Source organism: Zophobas morio, unplaced genomic scaffold, assembly GCF_036711695.1.
Source record: "Zophobas morio isolate AGI-343-1 ecotype UQ-CSIRO unplaced genomic scaffold, CSIRO_AGI_Zmor_V1 ptg000007l, whole genome shotgun sequence".
NCBI lineage: Eukaryota > Metazoa > Arthropoda > Insecta > Coleoptera > Tenebrionidae > Zophobas > Zophobas morio.
Window position 1 is genome coordinate 8,587,375 of NW_026972112.1, and position 22,360 is coordinate 8,609,734.

General features: G+C 33.4%; 3 protein-coding genes across 3 annotated transcripts in view; 1 reads left to right on the top strand and 2 right to left on the bottom strand.

The window, feature by feature from the left end:
* LOC135124423 (uncharacterized) overlaps window positions 1–11,003 on the bottom strand; it is a 29,180-nt gene extending 18,177 nt beyond the window's left edge. Inside the window, exons 1-8 of the mRNA XM_064049475.1 lie at window positions 10,870–11,003; window positions 10,511–10,713; window positions 10,315–10,464; window positions 2,843–3,096; window positions 2,604–2,793; window positions 2,309–2,484; window positions 2,109–2,256; window positions 1,926–2,048 (exon numbers count right to left, since the gene is read on the bottom strand). Coding sequence (XP_063905545.1) covers window positions 1,926–2,048; window positions 2,109–2,256; window positions 2,309–2,484; window positions 2,604–2,793; window positions 2,843–3,096; window positions 10,315–10,464; window positions 10,511–10,713; window positions 10,870–10,904 — 1,279 coding nt within the window. The 5' untranslated portion in view covers window positions 10,905–11,003. The remainder of the gene's footprint in view (window positions 1–1,925; window positions 2,049–2,108; window positions 2,257–2,308; window positions 2,485–2,603; window positions 2,794–2,842; window positions 3,097–10,314; window positions 10,465–10,510; window positions 10,714–10,869) is intronic.
* A 173-nt stretch (window positions 11,004–11,176) lies between these two features.
* On the bottom strand, window positions 11,177–20,991 carry LOC135124424 (T-complex protein 1 subunit gamma). The gene is made up of 7 exons (XM_064049476.1): window positions 20,907–20,991; window positions 20,784–20,845; window positions 20,254–20,628; window positions 19,962–20,198; window positions 12,241–12,324; window positions 11,861–12,184; window positions 11,177–11,805 (listed from the first exon to the last, which is right to left on the bottom strand). The coding sequence occupies exons 1-7, from the start codon at window positions 20,941–20,943 to the stop codon at window positions 11,272–11,274; spliced, it is 1,653 nt and encodes a 550-aa protein (XP_063905546.1). The 5' UTR covers window positions 20,944–20,991; the 3' UTR covers window positions 11,177–11,271.
* Window positions 20,919–21,712, top strand: LOC135123916 (UMP-CMP kinase-like). The gene is made up of 2 exons (XM_064048775.1): window positions 20,919–21,005; window positions 21,064–21,712. The coding sequence occupies exons 1-2, from the start codon at window positions 20,974–20,976 to the stop codon at window positions 21,710–21,712; spliced, it is 681 nt and encodes a 226-aa protein (XP_063904845.1). The 5' UTR covers window positions 20,919–20,973.
* Window positions 21,713–22,360: the final 648 nt, after the last annotated feature.

A 22,360-nucleotide genomic window follows, 5' to 3' on the forward strand; every position in this document is an offset into this window, starting at 1 on the left:
TCACCTCAAAATTGTAGATGGTTAATTTTTTTTTAATTTTATAAATTAACTTACTCCTCTACTTGAGGTTCTAAGTACTCCTGTTTGGAAAGAATTTGAAAGTGCTTTGAAGCCTCTAGTGACTTTTTTTATAATAATTTAATTAAGTTTCTTAAAGAATACGTTATTTGCCAAAATCAGTCTTACCTTAGCAGGTACTAGCTCCACCCACCCACCCTCTCTTTTCTTTGAAGGAATGTTATTTGCCAAAATCACTCTGATCGTAGCAGGTGCTAGCCCCGCCCACCCACCTTCTGTTTTTTTTGAAGACATGGAAGGTTATTTTGACAGAACTTCCTTCGCCCCGACAAATTACGCTTCTTTAAAAAAATTATAATTTAATTTTTGGATTTGTGCGCGAGGGTGCAAATTCCAATAAGTGGACGCGGCACAAGAGTGAACAAAATGAAAAATAACGGGAAAAATGTAGATATATGTACTCATATTGTCAGTGTATGCTTAATTTCGACCATTTCTGTTTATGCTTAGAGAGAATTTGACTACTATCACCTTCAGATTACAAGCATCGCCGTTAAAAGAAAATGAAATTTGATTAATTTTGTCTTCTCAACACAGTTTTTCCCCCAAATCACTCATAAATTTGAAGAACATTTATTTCATGCTTACGTTTGCAAGATTTCAGAGCATTCGGTTTTGCAGTGTCAAAGTTAAATTGCAGAATGTCTAGGGTAAAAACTCAACACGGGTTCATAAACCACATGTGCAGGAATATCTGACTTTATAAAATTTAAATAATATTTATTAATATAAATTTTGGAGATGTCGTCATCCTATTGTTGGTGGGGATGATTAGCTAAATTTTGGTTAGTTGAAGAAAATATATTACAATTTTACGTTCCTGTTGCAAGTAAAATTATTATTATTAATTCTTTGGGATGACGTCATCAGCTTTCCGGAGAGAATCAATAAATCACTCAGTGATTAGATTTTTGAAAAAAATCTCTGCCTTTATATAAACATTGTTAAGCCAAACTTAAAAAAGTACGTAAATTTAAAATTTATGAAATCACGGGTAAATGAGTCAGATTTCACATTGAAACCAACATAAATCAGTGTTGATGGTTAATCAAATTTTTTGAGGAAGTTCGTTATCTAACCTCTGGAATAACTTAAAATTTTATTGTCCAAACTTAGTTTTATCTGGAATAACCCGTATACGTAAAACTAAAAATAGGAGCAGATGACTCAAACGCACATAAAAATGATTCATTAATATTTTGCATGAGATGAACGGGCAGATTTTTACTAAAGCACAATCTTTACGACTTTAAGTACCGTTAAAATTTCAAAGTAATTGGTTCGTTAGTTAATCCGTTTTAGTCTTGACGTACTGCTGGAATTTGAGAACAATAAATTTTGCATTTTCTCGCATAACTTAAAAACATGAACGTAACTGATATTCTGCAGACAATACATAATATACGACAATGAACTTGAAACCTCCAGTTAAGTGTTTACACAACACAGCTGTTGATTTTGCTTAAAATGCGTCTCGTTTAACTACGGCAGTTTGCATTAAAACAACATTCCCAGAGTTGCAATAAAAATGTAATTATAGAAAATTAATGCGCTTGTAAAATCAAATAAAAACGATGAATCACTCCCAACAATTAATTTAATTTTAGACTTTCCAGAGAATCATAACCCCCGGAAATATTTGCAACTTCAGGATTTCTTGACGCGCTATTTTCAGCTGCATCGAGGTTAATACCCGTTCAAATTAGCTTTAATTGTTTTGTGTTACATCATCACGCGTCGTATTAAGCACACACATATCAAATCATCACTGTTTTAACTCACAATATTTCATAACCGTAGTCGCCAGATCGCGTCAAAATTAGAACATCGACAGAATTTGAACCTACCTTGGATTTTGTCGTAGACCAGCTTTTTGGGGCGCCACTTCGGATGTTCTACGATTTGGCAAGAAATATCTTCCGCGGAATCGGCTTTATCGTCTTTCAGTTTCAAGAAAGTGACTTTTACCTCTGAAAAACAACGATAAAATTTTATTGGGCGATAAACCGAGTTGTAAAATTTGCAATTACCGTTTTCATGACACACGCGAACCTCATCCACAGCCCAGAAACCTTCGCTTTGGTTCAAATTTTTGGTGAATTTTGTTTCCACGAAAATGTTTACTTTGTCGATTTCGATGTGGTCGTCCTTTAGTTTTACTAATTTCCATTCGAAATTCTGAAAAGTCGTTGCAGTTAGTCAAAAATCGCGTAGAACCGCGGTGGTATACTTCACTGGGCTCCACTTCACTTATAAATTTTCTTGCTTGGTCTTTTACCACGAAAAAACTCATGCTACAAGTAGGACAGGTGGATACGTATAGAGCCACACACATCTCCTTCGACTTGAGGTGTAGGATAGGACCAAGTCGGGAAGTTTGGACCGTTTTTGTGTACATAAACTGGTCTAAAAAGTGAAAATTCGCGACATTTGATTTTTTATCAAGAAAAAATTTTGTGTGACAAAGTTCAAGTTCAGTAACACTCGAAAATTACCCGAAGTAACGAGAAAAAAAACATATTTACTTTGGTGTATTTTCCACAACGCGGGTTCTTCGCTCCTCATCAGCAAATACAGCGGTTTTAAAGCTTCCTTATCTTCGTATTCAATAACAGTTCTATTAACGCTGACATCCAGCAGCCTGAAAATGCCTGCATCATCAAGACTCACGCCGAAGTTTCTCCACTCATCTCCGGATAAAATGTTGGCAAAAGCCTGTTGAACAAATGCTGAACTTGGTAAACAAATACAGGACGACACTCACTGCGTAAGAATCTAGAAATTTTTGGGTACTGTTGAAAACGCTTTTAGGTAGAGTTGGGAATTTGCGCAAAATTATTTCGGTCGTGCTGATATTTAAGTGATAGCAGGGGTAGTGATAAGGGTTCCAGCCCTCACATAACAATAATTCGACATTTTCGGAGGCACGCACGGAAATTCCTGCTTTAAAAACGCTAGGAATTTCGGTTCTTGCTTCGAATTCTTTTGTGTCGTTTCCGGTGAAAACTGTGGGGAAATCTGCAAGAAAAGGAATAAGAATCAGCGTTTCGTGAAAAAGGAAGGTAATGTGGATGATTTATATTGTGTATAGTAAATGCTCGTCTATAAATTTTGTGGCTGACTTCAAGGATATTTTATTAGTGTGAAACTGATTGTTGTTTTTTGCTTCGCAATAATTTAGTAACAGAATCGGGGATAATGTAACAAGATCTTATAATTAACTGATTTACATGATAGATTTATTTTAATAAAAAAAAAAAATGTTTTAGCATTCTAAATTTAGGAGTTTCGTAAGACGTTGCATAAACTCATCCGGCCTAGAACCCACATGCGGGTTGTAGCTCATTTTGACCCGAGATCATAAACTCCGGTCCAAGGTCACATCTCGTTACACTGGTACCTGGAGTGCCTTAATCCCCTTCAAACTAATAGGAGCACCTATTGTAAACTTTGCATAAATTTTAGCTGTCCCTTTTTAAATTCCAGTTTTAAAATCCATACAAATAGAAACAAACGTGAAACTAAATAATTCAGAAAGTAGAGAGGATGTCTCATTTAAATATGACACAAATATTGTAATATTGTTTAAATCAACAATTATTAAAATGGTTGATATTTGCCGATCGAAGTTAATGCCAAACCACGAGCAAGGATGACAACGGACCGGAGTTAATGTGTCGGATTAGTGAACGCCCGACCTGGATCAGAGTTGAGGTTCTCTGGTCGACGAATGTAAACCAGGTCTGGTCTAGAAGCCCCACTATATACACTCACCGGCAAAAAAAGCGAATCACCCAAAGTTTGTATTGAAAATGGTTCCTTTTTTAAACGTTTGGCTACAGTCAATATCAGTTTTGAAAAAATCACACAAAATATACTAACACTAGGTTTTTGGTTCTTTTTTGTACATGATATGAACCTCAAATCTGAAGATGATAAGTTTTTTCCAACAATGAGATTTGCAGTTGTGACGTTTAGAGGGCATTAACAGACGGTTTGTCATTGTGATTTGATGAAAACTGTGTTTTTGTCAATTAACATGAGTATTGTGGCCATTAATGCAGCACGAGCAATTGCTCTTATTCAGGATGGTCGAAGTTAACGGTACGTTGCCAATACGTTAGGGGTATCACCAGTGAGCATTCACAGAACTGTACGACGGTTTAATGAGACTGGATCAAACAGCCGAAGACCTGATTCGGGTCGTCCAAAGAAAACATCGGCTCGGGATGACCGTTTTTTAACGCTGGCCGTGTTCCGTAATAGGGATACGACCGCAGTTGAGACCAGAAATCAACTTGAAGAAACACGAGGAGTTAGTGTAAGTGAAAGAACTGTAAGAAAAAGGTTGACTGCAGCTGAATTGAGGGCCCGTAGACCTGCAAGTGGTCCAGAACTTCTCCCACGACACAGAGTAGCCCGACTTGCATTTGCTCGAGAACACGTTAACTCGGATCTTGCCCAATGGGGCCAAGTACTCTTTACAGATGAGTCGCGTTTTTGTCTACGTTCTCCTGACGGCCGTCAAAGAGTATGGCGAAGAAGAGGCGAAAGGTAGGCTCAGTGCAATATTGTTTCCAGACAAAGTTTTCATGGAGGTTCAGTGATGGTCTGGGCAGGAATTTCTCCCGAGGCTCGCACGGAACTTGTAGTGGTGGATAGAGGCACAATGAATGCTGATCGATATGTAGCAAATATTCTTCAAGAGCATGTCGTACCTTTTGCTCCTTTTATTGGCGATAATTTTATTCTAATGCATGATAATGCTAGACCACATATCGCTAGAGTTGCACAAACCTACCTCGACGAATTCGGGATTTCACGTATGGAATGACCAGCACGCATTCCCGACCTGAATCCAATTGAGCATGTGTGGGACATGTTAGGTAGACGTATCAGAGCACGTGTGCCGGCCATACAACACATAAGAGATCTTGCAAATGCTCTAGTTGAAGAATTTGACCAATTAGCCCAGGCTGAGATTAGACACCTCATAGAAGGCATGGCAAGACGTATGGCAACCCTAATGCAAGCTAGAAGCGGCAACAGTCGTTATTAATGATATGTTAAGTAGTCTTTTGTTGGTTTAATGTAATGGATTTTCTGGTATTTTTTAATAAACTCGTAATTGTTGCAACTTCAGCGAAGGTCCCGTTACCTTCTCATCTCCTTTGTCCTAGATAAACTAATTTGTCTTATAAATGTGACGCACACCAGAATTTATTGAAGATTTCTACAAAAATACTAATGATTCGATTTTTTTGCCGGTGAGTGTAATTACCCTGATTCTACCCGACCTGACCTGAGCTAACTTGATAATCAAATACACGCAACGTTTAGTGTTATAAGAATGCCCTTGTGAGTTTCCTATGTTGGATATGACTTATATTAATAGGTAATTACATCTAAACTCACGAGTCATTTTTATTTGTAGTCATTTGACAGCAAAATCTTAAACATTGAACGTTGATATTTTAAAATAGTATTGATAATTGTTAATCAAATAAATTAAACCCCAAAGACAAGATCTGGGAATTCTTTAATATAGATACAAGTCCAAGTTTATTCATTATTGTGTACTGTCGCACGCAGAAGTTTTATCACGTCAGTATCCAGCAGCGAGAGGTATTAGTCTTCTTCACCTCCTCGTTGCGGGTCTTCATAATCCCATAAACGCTAAGGTTGAATAGAGTCGACAAGAAGCAATTTTTTTTATTTGATTACAGAAAATTTTGAAGTAGAAATGAGAAGTTTTTGAGATAATATTTTAAACTATTCAATAGACTGATTTTTTTAATAAACCGCCGACATTGATCTGTATTGAAATGGGAAACCCCTTTTTCTGTTACTCTAGAGATATGAAACGTCCAATAAACATGAAATTAATCGTTCGACGAAAGGACCATATTACAATACTTCCCTAGCTTACGCTTGGAAAGCAAAATATCGGTGATTTGTTTTCTGATAAGCTCTAGTGGAGCAGTTTCGTGTTTTCTCGACGTTCTATGATCCCTAGAATACGAAAAAGTAGATCACCCGTTTGTCGCCTGTCTTTCGGCTGTGTTGATTTTTATTAGGCAGATAATCTCCGAAACTAGCAGATTGATTACTGTCAGATTCTATATGTTCCTTGGGTATACCGTCTAGGTGGCAAAACCAAAATTTGTCTAATCCTCCCCACCATCAGTGTGATGACATCACCTCAAAATTGTGCTTGGTTAATTTTTACTTCCCGAGCGTAATCGAAGGAAGTATTGTAATCGAGTCCATCGGCCAACTCTCTACTATTACACTTTCTCGATCTTTCAAGACCCTTAGAGTACGGAGAAATAGGTCTCCTGTTTCCGTCTGTCTGTCTGTCCGTCTGTCTGCCGGCTCGGATTTTTATTAGACAGATAATAATCTCCGAAAGTACTGGGCTGATTGTTGTCAAATTTTGTATTTATATTAGGAATATCATGTAGATGGTAAAACGCTAACCAAAATTTGTGTAATCATCCCCAATATCGTCACCACTAATGTGATGACCTCACTTCAAAATTGTAGATAGTAAAAATCAAAATCATAAAACAATATTTTGCAATTTAATTTTGAATCTGCAAAACCGAATGCTTTAAAATTTTGCAAATATTTTAAAGTTATGATAAGCATGATAAATTTTTAATCAAAATATTTTTACTTATCCCCTCCAAAAAATTGATGACGTCAGCTCAAAATTTTGCCGAATACATCCTATCTAAAATGTCCAAAATAGATGAGTCTATACTTGTGATTTATCATTCTATGCATATTTTTTGGATTTGGTTATACAGGGTGACAACAAAATTAATGAAAGCGTGAATTAATTTTATTGATTCAATCAGGAATTGGAAAACCGAATGCTTTGAAATTTTGGAAATGTTTTAAAATTATCATAAGCATAATACATTTTTAATTGAAATGTATTTGCTCATCCTCCCTAAAATATTGATGATGTCACCTCAAAATATTGCTGAATAAATCCAATCTTAAAGGTGGAAAATATGATGATTCTATACTTGTCATTTATTAATGCATTCATATTTTTTAGATTTGCCTATACAGGTTGACTCAAAAAAATTAATGGATCAATCAATTTATTTTATTGAATAAATGAAGAATTGCAAAAATGAATACTTTGAGATCTTGCAGATGTTGTAGAATTATTGCAAGCATATAAACAAATATATCCGTTTATTTCCCCCAAGAAATTGATGACGTCATTTCAAAATTTTGTCGAATAAATTCTACCCAAAATGAGTTTTTATAGTTTTGGAAATTTCTTTCTACCCTATAAAATTTGATTTTCAACAACGAGACGGACAACACGATACTCAAAAACATGCTTTTAATTTCTTGTAAAGAAATAAGTATTTTGCAGTTTAGCTCCGCCCTCTTGGTTCACGGCGAATAAAAAAATCATCACAATAGAGACAGGGCGGGTGGGCGGGCTTATATTTTGCCTTTTTGTTTTAACATGTGTAGACTTCTTTTCACAACATGAAAATATCATTAAAATTAAATGTTCATTTATTTTTCAACAATCGGCTCCGCCTCGGGTAAGTCCCAACTTTTCTTCAAAATGTATATTATTCAAAATTGATAAGAAAGGAAAATCTTGAATATTCCTTTTTAAACAAAATCTGAGATCTGCCACATATATTTCAAATCTCGACTTCGCCTCGTGTTTAAAAATAGCGCCGATTATATCCTTGCACCTTTTCTTTAATTTTCAATATTTTGATTTTACAATACATATTTCTTTTTTTTTATTTTTCACTTTTTCGAATTTCAAGTTTTTCAATTTTTAATCTTTCGATTTTTCAAATTTTCGTTTCTTTAAATTTTCAAGTTTGATTTTCACTTTTGACATTTTTCAAGTTTTCATTATATACTTTTTGTTTTTTTTTTGATTTTTCAATTTTACAGTTTCTTGACTTTTTTCAATTTTTCGAGTTGCAATTTTTTACTTACTCAAGAACGAAAATAAGCATTACAACTACCTGCTAAATGTTCTCCGATAAATTCGGGTGTGAGCCATAAATATTTCTTACCATTGTACAACTGTCCACCTGGTTATTGTAACGATAAAATTTTATAGGGTAGAATGAAATTTCCAAAACTATACTTGTCATTTGTCAAAATTAGTCTTATCTTAGCAAGGACTAGCACCGCCCACCCGCCCTCTATTTTTTTAGAGAGTATGGCATTTACCAAAATCAGTTTTGTCTTAATAAAAGTACTAGCCCCGCCCACCCACCTCCTATTTTATCAGAGAATTGTCATTTGCCAAAATCAGTCTTATTATATTATATGCTTATATGCTAAGATAAGATTTATTTAGGCGAATTACATATCCTTTGAGAAAATAGAGGGCGAGTGGGCGGGGCTAGTACTTGCTAAGATAAGACTAATTCTGCCTCCATTAATCTTGTAAAAACTTGTTAAATTTAAAAGGTGTTAGGTAAATTGCAAATTTCCATAGCAACGAGTTAAATTCCTAAATCTGATTGGATGTTTATTTTTTGTATCATTCTACTTCAGGAGCGAGGAAAGTTCTGTTGAAAAAACGTTCGACCAGTTTTTTAGATTTGCTTCTACGGGGTGTCTCCAAAAAATTAATGACTGAGTCAATTTATTTTACTGAATAAATCAAAAATTGCAAAATTGAATACTTTGAAATCTTACAAACGTTTTGAAGTTATTGTAAGCATGGTAAATTGTTAATCAAAATATATCTGTTTCTCTCCAAAAAATTGATATTAGAGTTTTTACTTGTGATTTTTTTTTTATTTGTTTATACAGGTGGCTCAAAAAATTAACGAATGAGTATATTTATTTTATTAATTAAATCAGGAAGGTCTCACTCCATTTCCCCAGAAAATTAAAGTAAAAACTCAACTGAAAAATGTTTAATTGTAGGTACTTTAGGTGCGAGAGAAGTTGTCGAAACAACTTTTTTAAATGTTATGAATTATCCCATTACTCCTTGTGGTTTATGAATCCGTCTTGATTTTTTCCCCTAGACGTCCACATTTTTTGAAATTATACAATTTTCAAACAACATAACATTTTACAATTTAACTTTGAAATTGCAAAATCGAATGCTCTGAAATGTTGCAACCTTTTAAATTTATTTTAAGCACTGTAAATGTTAATCAAAATGTATCCATTTATCAAACAATTAAATAACTGAAAACATATTTCATCATTTAAATGTTATGTTAATTTTTTATACATTTTATTGGGAGGTTTTGTAGTTATTCTGTCTTTTTCTAATTATCAATATTAGTCAGTTTTTTCGATTGCTCACTGGAGCAAGCTTACCTCTCAATAAAAAAATACTATATAATTCGCATACATTTTTTAAATAATGATTCATTTTTGTTAAATAAATCACTCTAGTGTATGGTTTAAAATATTATATCAAAAAGTTCTCGTATCAAGTTCAAATTTATTTTAATCCAGCGTTTATGGAATTATGAAAACCCACAGCGAGGCGGAGAAGACTAATACCTGCGCACCGACAATACTTTTGCGTGTAATGATAGTTTGCGGCCTGATTTGCTCTGAATTCTTGTCTGAAGGCGACAAAGGCTCTATGAATCAGACGTGCATTTTAGGTTAAATGCGTTCCGCTGAAGACAATTTAGAACAATTAAAACGGAGGAAAAACTGATTCAGTTTTGTTCTAAAATTTATTAAAACAAATTAAAAATAGAAATCCTCGTCGTTAGGTCATGCTCCTTTCAGACAATAAGCAACCCAAAAGCAAGCAAGCGTTGTAAATCACCCTGATTATACATAACTGTAAGAAGTTTATGGGGTGATTTCAATAAACACTTTTGGAAACAGAAATTCAGTAATTATTCATGTTCATTATTTGGCGGACTCTACTTTACCATACTGACTGAAAATATTTGTACTCATCTGAATGTTTTTTTTCTTTGTAATTTAATACCATCAAATAATCAGTCTTTCTAATCATTAAACCCTGATTATATTTATGTAGAAATGATGTCCAACACTGTTTCGCTTTATTGCCAATGTTTTTTTGACATTGACGTAAACACAAAACTTGTGTAATTTTCATGGTCTCACAACAAATTCGGTAAATTGAGGATGAACTATGACAGCGGTGACAAAAATGTGCTTCCTCCCATTGTCCTATCACACTATAGTCACAGCCACTTTTCAAAAATTGTCCCGCCTACTCACCTTCCCACCTCGTGTCAAACAACAAATCCAACGTCCTCGTCGAATTTTCATCAACCTCCCAATTTTTCAGCGCCCAGATCTTATTACACTTACTCTGTTTTGAGAACTTGCAATTGAACTCGTTTTGAATCGTCGGCACGAACTTCGTAGCTAAAATAAAACCTTGGCATTTGTTTTTTGCAAGGGCTGCACTCACTTATTTTGGGTTCCTCCTCTTCATTGGTAGGCAAAGGATAGATCCAGCCTATCGCAGAATACCGGTCATTCTCTTCCGCGATACAATTGGGTTGCAATTTTTCGCCTTCTTTTTTCACTATATAAGTCAGGTTGATGCTCGTCGACTGTCGCACTAATATGGCTATTGTTAGAAGAAGGCTCAAAGTGAGCATTTTAGTTCGCCTGCAAGAACACACCGAGAATAACGAACTGAGTCGAAGACGGTAATGGTAAAGATAAGTTTATTTGTTGACAGTCAACATCACGCTAAGTGTGTTATGTCTACATACCGCAAGTGACGGTTATGCAAGCTGATGAATAAAAAAACTATTTACTTACTTGCTCTGCACCAAATTATTGAATGAGGTAGTCATTTAAACATGCCGTACACGCATAGTGAAATTGAAATGCTTGTATAAATAGAAAAGTCCTTGAATCGCATGATCGCTTGCCTAAATTTTACGATGATGTGAACAAGTTTCTCTTTTGGTGGTAGTGTTAAACAATAGGCAACCTGTTCGACAGTTAGTCCCGGAGAGCAACAGGTGGGTTCACCCGATTGGTTTATTGACACGAATTCACCTGAACTGGCTTAAGTCCTTCAATAACCTTGCTCAGTCACACCTGCGTGGGAAACAACGCAACATCGTGTAAATATCTTTATTAGCAAAACGTGTAATACAATGAAGTTAAATACTCAAACAAAGCTACAATTAAAGTAAATCGTCATTAATTAATTGATTAATCTTGCTGTTGTTGTTCCTCCTTCTGCATTTCCGCCGGTCTTGCCACCTCTTTGTCGCCCTTCTTTTTCGAACCCGACACAATATCGTCGATACGCAAGAGCAAAATTGCGGTTTCCACCGCAGTTTTGTAAGTTTGTAGTTTGACAGCTAGTGGTTCCCACAACCCGTTAGTAGTTTGTTCCACGAGTTCTCCACTCTCTCCATCTATACCCCACGTGCAAGGAGTATTTTGGTCGGTGTGGTTGGCATGCTTGGCCCTTAGAGCTGTCAAAGTTCTAATAGTGTTAGCCCCACAGTTCTGAGCTAGCGTCTTCGGCACGATCTCAAGCGCATGCGCCAAAGCTCTGTACGGCCCGTGTGTGGCTTTCTGGAGCAGTTTCTGAGCTACCGCCATCTCGATAGCACCGCCCCCTGGGACTAATTTTGGTAACAACATGATGTTCCTAGCAACCTGGAGTGCATCCTGCAAGTTGCGCTCGGTTTCGTTGAGTATGTCTTTGCTAGCACCACGTAGAAGAATTGTACACGCCTGTAAAAAACGAATACACATTTTTTTGAATTCTATTTTTCAGAATTTTGCTTACTTTTGGATTTTTACACTCTGTGATGTAACAGAAATATTCGTCTCCTAGTTTCTTTATTTCGAAGAGGCCGGCTCCGGTTCCTATGTCCGATTCCTGGAGTTCTTCGGTACGATTGACTATGGTGGCGCCACAAGCGCGCGCTATGCGGTTATTGTCGGATTTGCGCAGGCGCCGGACGGCGCTGATGCCCGCTTTTAAGAGGAAGTGTTGAGCCAAGTCGGAAACGCCCTTTTCGGTGAATACCACGTCGGGTTTAAGCGCGATGATCTCGTCACACTGGCGGCGGACGTGTTCTTCTTCGAGTTCAAGAAGGCGGGTAAAATCCTGTCGAAGAATACGGGTTAGAGAAATGTTTCCGGTAACTAGGTATACAAACTCACTGTTTCGGCTGTTATTTCCACGTTGGTTTGAGATTCACCTTTCTTGTATTCGAGAGAACAGTCCAGAAGCATGATTCTTGGATTCTGGAATGAAAGATTTTTTTTTAAATTTTCCTGTACGCATCCAACTGATTTTATTTATTCTCTTCAAAAAATCGATGACGTCATCAAAAAATAAGTAACATAATTATTCTTCTGTACGGAATTATAGTTTTAAATAAATTATTATGCTTTTTACTTCCCGAGCGTATGACGTTTCATGATCCCCTAGAATTCGAAAAAATAGGTCGCCTGTTTCCCTCTGTTCGCTGTCTGTGTAGATTTTTATTAGGCAGATAATATCTGAAATTATCGGGCCGATTGTTTTCAAATTTTGTATGTACGAGCATGTCAGAAATATCATACGGACGATAAAACGCTACCCCAAAATTTGTATAATCATCCCCATCAATAATGGAGTGACGTCATTTCCAAGTTTTACAATAGTAAATGTTATTTAAATTTTAAAAAATAACATACTCTTCCACTTGTGGTTTATGAATCCATGTTGAACTTTTCCCCTACGCATTCCGATTTTGGGGGGAGGAACAACAATTTTGCACACTTTAAGGTTATCGAAAGCATGCCTAATGAAAATTTATCCGTTCATGCTCCCCCCAGGAATTGATGTCATCTTACAATTTATTTTATTCGATTTCTCGATTTTTCATTTTTTACAATTTCTCGATTTTCAATCGAACTTGATTGCTCAATTTTTCTATATTCCAGTTTTGGGATTTTTCCATTTTTCGATTTTTCAATCGATCAATTTTTAACGTTTTCTAAATTTTCGATTTCCCGGATTTTTCAACCTTTCGATTTTTCGACTTCTAGATTTCTCAATTTTTCAATTTTTGATTACCCAATTTTCAGATTTTTCAATTTTTGACGTTTCTAAATTTATATTTTTCGATATCTCGATTAATCAATATTTCGATTTTTCGAATATTTCAACTTTCAGATTTTTCGATTTTCTAATTTTCCCATTTATCGCTTGTTTTCGATTTTCTATTTTTTTTTTAATTTTCAAACTTCTGATCTTTCATTACATCGGTTTTTCGGTGATAAATCGAAAATTCTAAAAATCGAAGAAAAATTGAATCGAAAAACTGAAAAATCCCAAAAACTGAATTTTTCAATGTTTCAGTTTTTCGATTCAATTGTTCTGAAAAATCTAAAACTGAAACATTGAAAAATTCAGTTTTTGGGATTTTTCAGTTTTTCGATTCAATTTTTCTTCGATTTTTAGAATTTTCGATTTATCAATTTTTCGATTGTTATTTTGGGGGTTTTCAATTTTCCAATGCTTCTATTTTTTGATATTTAATTTTTTCCAAGTTTCGGGTTTTTTATTTTTCGATTTATAATTTTTTGTAATTTAAATTTTTCAATATTTCGATTTTAGGCCGTCGATTTCTTGATGTTTAAATTTTTCGATGTTCCGATTTTTGGATTTCCCAATTTTTCGACATTTTGAGATTTTTTAATTTCTTGAACTGTGAGTTTTTGGAATTTCTAATTTTCCCCATTTATCGCTTGTTTTCCATTTTTCAGTTTTTCAAATTTTCAGGTTTCTGGTCTTCATGATTTTGGTTTTTAAAATTTTCCATTTTTGGAGTTTACGATTTCTCGGTTTTTCAATGATAAATTGAAAATTCGAAAAATCAGAGAAAAATTGATTCGAAAAACTGAAAAATCCCAACACTGACGAAAATTTCGAAAAAACGAAGAAAAATTGAATCGAAAAACTGAAAAATCCCAAAACTGAAACATTGAAAATTTCAGTTTTTAGGATTTTTCAGTTTTTCGATTCAATTTTTAGAATTTTCGATTTATCATCGAATAATCGAGGAATCGTGATCTCGAAAAATTGAAAAATGGAAAATTTTAAAAACCGATATAATTAATGAAAGATCTCAAAACTGAAACATCGCAAATTTCAGTTTTTAGGATTTTTCAGTTTTTCGATTCAGTTTTTGTTCATTTTTAGAATTTTCGATAATCAATTTTTCGATATCTGTTTTGGGTGTTTTCAATTTTCCAATTCTTCAATTTTTTGATATTTAATTTTTTCGAAGTTTCAAATTTTAGTTTTTTCGATTTGTTTTTTTTATTTTCCATTTTTCGATTTTTCAATTTTCAATTTTCTAAATTTAAGATTTTTCAATTTTGTAATTTTCCTATTAATTTCTCTTTTTTTATTTTTCTGTATTTCAATTTTTCGGTCAAGTTCTTCGATTTATACATTTTTTTAAAATTAAAATTTTCAATTTTTCGATTTTGGGCTATTCGCCTTCGATTTCTTGTTGTTTAAATTTTTCGATTTTTCGATTTCCCAATTTTTCGACAATTCAGTTTTGAGATTTTTTAATTTCTTGAACTGTAAATTTTTCGATTTTCCAGTTTTCCCATTTATCGCTTGTTTTCAATTTTCCAGTTTTTCAGATTTTCCATTTTGAGAGTTCACGATTTCTCGGTTTTTCGATGATAAATGGAAAATCCTAAAAATCGAAGAAATATTGAATCGAAAAACTGAAACATCGAAAATTTCAATTTTGGGATTTTTCAATTTTTCCATTCAATTTTTCATCGATTTATTAAATTTTCGATTTATAATGGGGGTTTTCCATTTTCCAATTCTTCAATTTTTTGATATTTAAGTTTTTCGAACTTTCAAATTTTAGTTTTTTCGATTTCTGGTTTTTTTATTTTTCGATTTATAATTTTTTTTATTTAAATTTTTCAATTTTTCGATTTTGGGTTATTCGCCTTCGATTTCTTGTTTAAATTTTTCGATGTATCGATTTTTGGATTTACCAATTTTTCGACATTTCAGTTCTGAGATTTTTTAATTTCTTTAATTGTGAGTTTTTCGATCTTCTAATTTTCCCATGTATGGCTTGTTTTCGATTTTCCAGTTTTTCAAATTTTCAGGCATCTGATCTTTCATTAATTATATCGGTTTTTAAAATTTTCCATTTTTCAATTTTTCGAGTTCACGATTTCTTGGGTTTTCGATGATAAATCGAAAATTCTAAAAATCGAAGAAAAATTGAATCGAAAAACTGAAAAATTCCAAAACTGAAACATCCAAAATTTTAGTTTTTCGAGTCAATTTTTCTTCGATTTATTAATTTTTCGATATTTGTTTTGGGGGTTTTCAATTTTCCAGATATTCAATTTTTTCGAACTTTCAAATTTTAGGTTTTTCGATTTGTTTTTTTTTCGATTTTTCAATTTTTCGGTTGTCAAGTTTTTAGATTTATATATTTTTTTAATTTAAATTTTTCAATTTTTCGACCTTGGGCTATTCGCCTTGGATTTCTTGATGTTAAAATTTTTCGAAGTTTCGATTTTTCGATTTCCCAATTTTTCGACATTTCAGTTGAGATTTTTCGGTTTTTAAAATTTTTCATTTTTCGAGTTCACAATTTCTCGGTTTCTCGATGATAGATCGAAAATTCTAAAAATCGAAGGAAAATTGAATCGAATCGATGTTTCAGTTTTGGGATCTTTCAGATTTTCGATTCTATTTTCCTTCGATTTTTAGAATTTTCGATTTATCATTTTTCGATATTTGTTTGAGGGGTTTTAAATTTTCCAATTCTACAATTTTTGATATTTAATTTTTTCGAAAGTCTAAAATTTTAGTTTTTTCGGGTTCTCGTTTTTTATTTTTCCATTTCTCAACTTTTCTGTTGTTTTTCGATTTTAGGCTATTCGCCTTCGATTTCGATGTTTAAATTTTTCGATGTTTTGATTTTTCGACATTTCAGTTTTGAGATGTTTTAATTTCTTGAATTGTGAGTTTTTCGATTTTCTAATTTTCCCATTTATCGCTTTATCAATTTTCCAATTCTTAAATTTTTTGATATTTAATTTTTCGAACTTCCAAAATTTTAGTTTTTTCGATTTGTTTTTTTTAATGTTCGGTTCAGTTTTACGAGTTATAACTTTTTTAAATTTAAATTTTTCAATTTTTCGAAGATATTTAATTTTTCCAACTTCCAAAATTTTAGTTTTTTCGATTTGTTTTTTTATTGTTCGGTTCAGTTTTACGAGTTTTTTAAATTTAAATTTTTCAATTTTTCGATGTTTCGATTTTTGGATTTCCAAATATTTCGACATTTCATTTTTGAGATTTTTTAATTTCTTGAACTGTAAATTTTTCGATTTTCCAGTTTTCTCATTTATCGCTTGTTTTCAATTTTCCAGTTTTTCAAATTTTTCATTTTGCGAGTTCACGATTTCTCGGTTTTTCGATGATAAATGGAAAATCCTAAAAATCGAAGAAATATTGAATCGAAAAACTGAAAAATCCCAAAACTGAAACATCGAAAATTTCAATTTTGGAATTTTTCAGTTTTTCCATTCAATTTTTCTTCGAGTTATTAAATTTTCGATATTTGTTTTGGGGGTTTTCAATTTTCCAATTCTTCAATTTTTTGATATTTAATTTTTTCGAACTTTCAAATTTAGTTTTTTCGATTTCTGGTTTTATTTTTCGATTTATAATTTTTTTTTTTAATTTTTCAATTTTTAGATTTTGGGCTATTCGCCTTCGATTTCTTGTTTAAATTTTTCGATGTATCGATTTTTGAATTTACCAATTTTTCGAGATTTCAGTTCTGAGTTTTTTTAATTTCTTGAATTGTGAGTTTTTCGATTTTCTAATTTCCCCATTTATCGCTTGTTTTTGGTTTTTCCAGGTTTTCAAATGTTCAGGCATCTGATCTTTCATTAATTATATCGGTTTTTAAAATTTTCCATTTTTCAATTTTTCGAGTTTACGATTTCTCGGTTTTTCGATGATAAATCGAAAATTCTAAAAATCGAAGAAAAATTGAATCGAAAAACTGAAAAATTTCAAAACTGAAACATCCAAAATTTCAGTTTTTCGAGTCAATTTTTTTTCGATTTATTAATTTTTCGATATTTGTTTTGGGGGTTTTCAATTTTCCAGTTATTCAATTTTTTCGAACTTTCAAATTTTAGTTTTCTCGATTTGTTTTTTTTTCGATTTTTCAATTTTTCGGTTGTCAAATTTTTCGATTTATATTTTTTTAATTTAAATTTTTCAATTTTTCGACCTTGGGCTATTCGCCTTGGATTTCTTGATGTTTGAATTTTTCGATCTTCCGATTTTTGGATTTCCCAATTTTTCGACATTTCAGTTTTGAGATTTTTTAAAAATTTCTTGAATTGTGAGTTTTCTGATTTTCTAATTTTCCCATTTATCGCTTGTTTCGATTTTCCGGTTTTTCAAATTTTCAGGCTTGTGATCTTTTATTATACTGGTTTTTAAAATTTTTCATTTTTCGATTTTTCGAGTTCACAATTTCTCGGTTTCTCGATGATAGATCGAAAATTCTAAAAATCGAAGGAAAATTGAATCGAATCGATGTTTCAGTTTTGGGATTTTTCAGTTTTTCGATTCTATTTTTAGAATTTTCGTTTTTTTTTTCGATATTTGTTTGGGGGGTTTTAAATTTTCTAATTCTACAATTTTTGATATTTAATTTTTTCGAACGTCTAAAATTTTAGTTTTTTCAGGTTCTCGTTTTTTTTATTTTTCGATTTCTCAATTTTTCTATTGTTTTTCGATGTATAATTTTTTCTTAAATTTCAATTTTTCGATGTTTTGATTTTTCGACACTTCAGTTTTGAGATGTTTTAATTTCTTGAATTGTGAGTTTTTTGATTTTCTAATTTTCCCATTTATCGCTATACCAATTTTCCAATTCTTAAATTTTTTGATATTTAATTTTTAGAACTTTCAAATTTTAGTTTTTTTTTATTGTTCGGTTCAGTTTTACGAGTTATAACTTTTTTAAATTTAAATTTTTCGATGTTTCGATTTTTGGATTTCCAAATATTTCGACATTTCATTTTTGAGATTTTTCTAATTTGTTGAACTGTGAGTTTTTCGATTTTCTAATTTTCTCATTTACCGCTTGTTTTCGATTTTCCATGTTTTCAAATTTTCAGGCTTCTGATCTTTCATTATATCGGTTTTAAAAATTTTCCATTTTTTGAGTTCACGATTTTTCGGTTTTTTTGAACCGAAAAACTGAAACATTTTTCTTCGATTTTTAAAATTTTCGATTTGTCAATTATTTTGGGGGTTTTAAATTTTCCAATTCTTCAATTTTATGATATCTAATTTTTTCGAATTTTTAAATTTTAGTTTTTTCGATTTCTCGTTTTTTTATTCTTATTTTAATTTTTCGACATTTTAGTTTTGAGATTTTTTTAATTTCTTGAATTGCGAGTTTTTCGATTTTTCGAATTTTCTATCTCTCGACATCTCGGTTTTCCAATTTCTAAACTCCTAATCGTTCAAGTTTTCGATTTGTCAATTTTCAGAATTTTTCCCGTCTCTGGATTTTTTAATTTTTCAAATTTTTAAAGTTTAGTTTTTTCGGTTTATCGATTTTTCCCTGCGGCACAGGGACGGGAGTATCATTTTCGTCACTGGTTTTACTTTATAGAGATTATCAGAAAAGAATCGCAAACTTGTTTAACAATATAAAAAAAAAGGACTCGTTGGACTGCACTTCAGAGGCAAGGGAAGTTCTGTCGAAATAACCTACGACCAATTTTTCATTCTTTTGCTTTGCTTCTCTGTATAGTAAATTTTATTTTTTGTAAAATTTGGAAGTATGTAGCGGAATTTATTTATTGTTTCATTTGCCTTCAAAAAAATTAATTTTGCTTTAAATGAAACCACACATGCAGATTAATATTATTATGTTACGAAACAACGAATTAATCTATCGAAGAAAATACTTAATATTCCGTACAAGTTTGAACCTGTCAGAATGATTCAAATATCGTGGGAGAAAATCATTCCTATGTAAATTAATACTCGCCTTCGCTTTTAAAAAACCTTGTATTTTTTTGTACTGTAACCAGACAATTACGTAATCATTTATGAAGGCGTAATAATATATTGTGATTTAAAGTAACTTTCTAAACTACTCTATCCGTTCTGTTTAGAGTTATTACAACAGAAGTCACTCAATGTTTGAAACCAAACATTTTTATTTGAGTTTGGATAATTTTTAACTCAGATTTTGTGTAATACAACTTTTTGTTTTATTTAATCCATATAATATTTTCTTCAACATCCAATTTCCAAAAATTATGAAAAATAAATGTTGACATATATTCTGGGCTATATTTTTAAAAATATATTTTCAGTAGGGCAACGTTAACAGAAATGTTCGAAGTGACAAGCACATTTTCAACAGAAAGTGAGGTTAGGATTGACAGTTGTCACGAGCGATGAGTAATCGTTTATGATCACAACGAAGCGGCAAAAATTCAGGAAATTTCATTCAAATTGATTCTTTATGATCACCTTGTATATTATCTCGTATTCCGTTGAAAAATAATTGTTTTTAGTCGATGTATAAATTAAATTCTTTCTAGATATAGAGCAGCAGTGTTCTTAAAAATCATTTTTCCCGACTATAGTCATGTTCCATAATTATTTAAATAATCAATAAATTTTAGAAACATTTCAATTTATAAATCGCAAAACAGATGGTACTTATTTTGACTGAAGAAATTGGAAACAAAGGCACTGAAAATGTTCACCAAATTCTTTTCCTTCTTTTTACAAAAAGTGACAACTGACGCAGATAGAAAATGTCAGTGTCACTTTGGAGTAAACCTACCTGAATATATCTCTTCATTTTGGGGTGTGTAACGTCTTTATTGACCATTACACCCCTCAAAATTTGAGATTCCTCGACTGACCCTCCTGGAATTTTTTCCACCTTTGCGTATCTCTTAATATCAACTTCAGTGCGGCCATTGTCTTCAATCAATACTGTATTAACTGCATCTAAAGCAATATTGACTGCTATATCTGACCAACGCCCTATAAACTTGGTCCCAATGCACCCTTTTACCTGAAAAAATCCCAATCAATAACTTATTACTCTTCAGCAACTACCCAAAACCTACCACATTGGCTAGAGCTGCCTTATCATTCCGGTCAATGGGAACACTCAAAGGCCCCTCCAATAACGTCACCATGTCTTCAAGGGCCTCTTTATATTGTCTAATAATGACTGTCGGATGCATATTCTGATGGAGAAACTGTTCACCAGCCGCCAGCATTTCACCCGCCAAGACAATAACCGAGGTGGTTCCATCCCCCACTTCCTCATCCTGTGTCCTCGCAATTTCGATCATGCTTTTGGCAGCCGGATGCTGCACCGTAATCTCTCGAAGAATGGCGTTCCCGTCGTTGGTCATGACGATGCCCCCCATGGGGTCCATCAGCATCTTCAACATAGCTTGCGGGCCCAGGCATGTCCGAATAACGTCCGCTATTTGCTACACAGACAAGAATAGGGTGTGACTAACCTAACCTCAAAACGTCGAGCACATGAAACTTTTTCGCGAAAAAACGCAAATCGGCTGCGGAAATTCGCGCTGAAGTGCGAATTTCTCGAAAAATGTCGCGATGAAAAAACACGTGCTCATCATACCTTTCCGGCGTTTATGTTCTCCAGCTGAACTTTTCGGCCGGATTCGCGCTTCGTGTTCTGGCCTAAAAGAATGAAATTTGTCGTGAAACGGTAAATGGTGGCTAAAAAAATGTTTCGACTTACTTAAAACTAAAATCGGTGCACGTCCTCCACCGAACATTTTGCCTTTTTTCGAGAAAACACCGGAACAATGCGAAATCCTCCTCCACAGACAGCAAGCTTGTACGCATGCGTGTGCAGCTAGTAGGTCGCTGTGTTACTGACAGAATTCAAATTTTAGCGTGAGCATAGGCCCGACCTACTCGAAATCAAGATCTATGACAAAAACACCGAAATTGGCCACGAAAAGGGTCGTGTTCGTGCTGGGGCCCCCGGGCTGCGGGAAGAACACCCAGTGCCGCATGGTCGCTAAGGCGTTTGGGTTCATGTATGTTTCAGCTGACCAACTTTTGAGGAATGAGTTGCAAAGCGCGGGGTCGCAGTATAAGGCGAGGATTGAATCGTACATGACAGATGGGAAGGTTGTACCTGGGGACATCACCTGCAGATTATTGGAAAGGTACTTGCAAAGTGCCAGGAAGATCAACTTCCTGATTGCCGGTTTTCCGAAAAATGAGGAAAATCGCGAGGCGTGGAACAAAGCGACAAAACACAAGGTAGACGTTGAGTTTATCCTGTGTATTGAGTGTCCTGAGGATGTGTGCATGGACAGATGTTTACAAAGAAGCAGCAGTACGCGAAACGAAGATTTCTTGGAGATTTTAGAAAAGACCATTACTACGTTCATTACAGAAACGCGACCTACCATTGCTTATTTTGAATCGCAAAGAATAATTCACTTTGTCAACGGGAATCAAAGTAAAGAAAAGGTTTTTGAACAAATTAAGAAGATATTCGAATCTTACGATATTCACCCTGTGGGAAAGTAAATAGTTAAAAGTATTCCTCTGCTTTTTATTTCACATTTTTTCCGCTACACAACAAATGACCAGGTAGTACCAGGTGCTAAGTTCATTGTGTCAGGTTCTGGTACCAAATTACCACATAATAGAAACACATACAACGCTTAAATGCAAAAAGCAATTTTAGTTGTTATAAAAATCTCTACGAAAATTAGGTTATGATTGGTATTTCTGACAGACAACGGGCACTCTTCAGTAAAGAGCGGATTTATATGCATAAATATTTGTCAAAATATGCGCACTTTTATGCCGACCAATGAGCGATCCGCTTTACAGAGCCCAATAAAAGGTAGAGATCACTTTAGCGCGCCAAATACAAAACGAAAAATGCTTGAACTCATGTTGCGTGTTTCTCCCTTCTTACGTGCAGAGTAGAAAGTGTTTTAAGCGAGAAAACATTTGTCCGTAAAAGTCACTGTTCTCACGCAATTTAAGCGTGTATGGTGAAGATGTTAAAAAATCAGCAATTATTATTGCTTTAATTTTCTCACTGCAATCAATTTAGTTCACTGTTCAATAGGTAATTGAAAAGTGGAAAGGTATGTCTGAGGTTACGTTGTATAATTATTCATTAAGTATTGAATATTTTCATGTAAGTACACCAACTTGTAATGA

Excerpts from the sequence above, each read along its gene's own strand:
- LOC135124424 (XM_064049476.1), bottom strand. The coding sequence starts at position 20,943 with ATGTTCGGTGGAGGACGTGCACCGATTTTAGTTTTAA. Across the intron at positions 12,325-19,961 it reads AAATGAAGAGATATATTCAG|AATCCAAGAATCATGCTTCT; the intron begins GTAGGTTTACTC and ends CTTTCATTCCAG. Across the intron at positions 12,185-12,240 it reads TGGAAATAACAGCCGAAACA|GATTTTACCCGCCTTCTTGA; the intron begins GTGAGTTTGTAT and ends ATTCTTCGACAG.
- LOC135123916 (XM_064048775.1), top strand. The coding sequence starts at position 20,974 with ATGCGAAATCCTCCTCCACAGACAGCAAGCTT. Across the intron at positions 21,006-21,063 it reads CCTCCACAGACAGCAAGCTT|CGTGAGCATAGGCCCGACCT; the intron begins GTACGCATGCGT and ends TTCAAATTTTAG.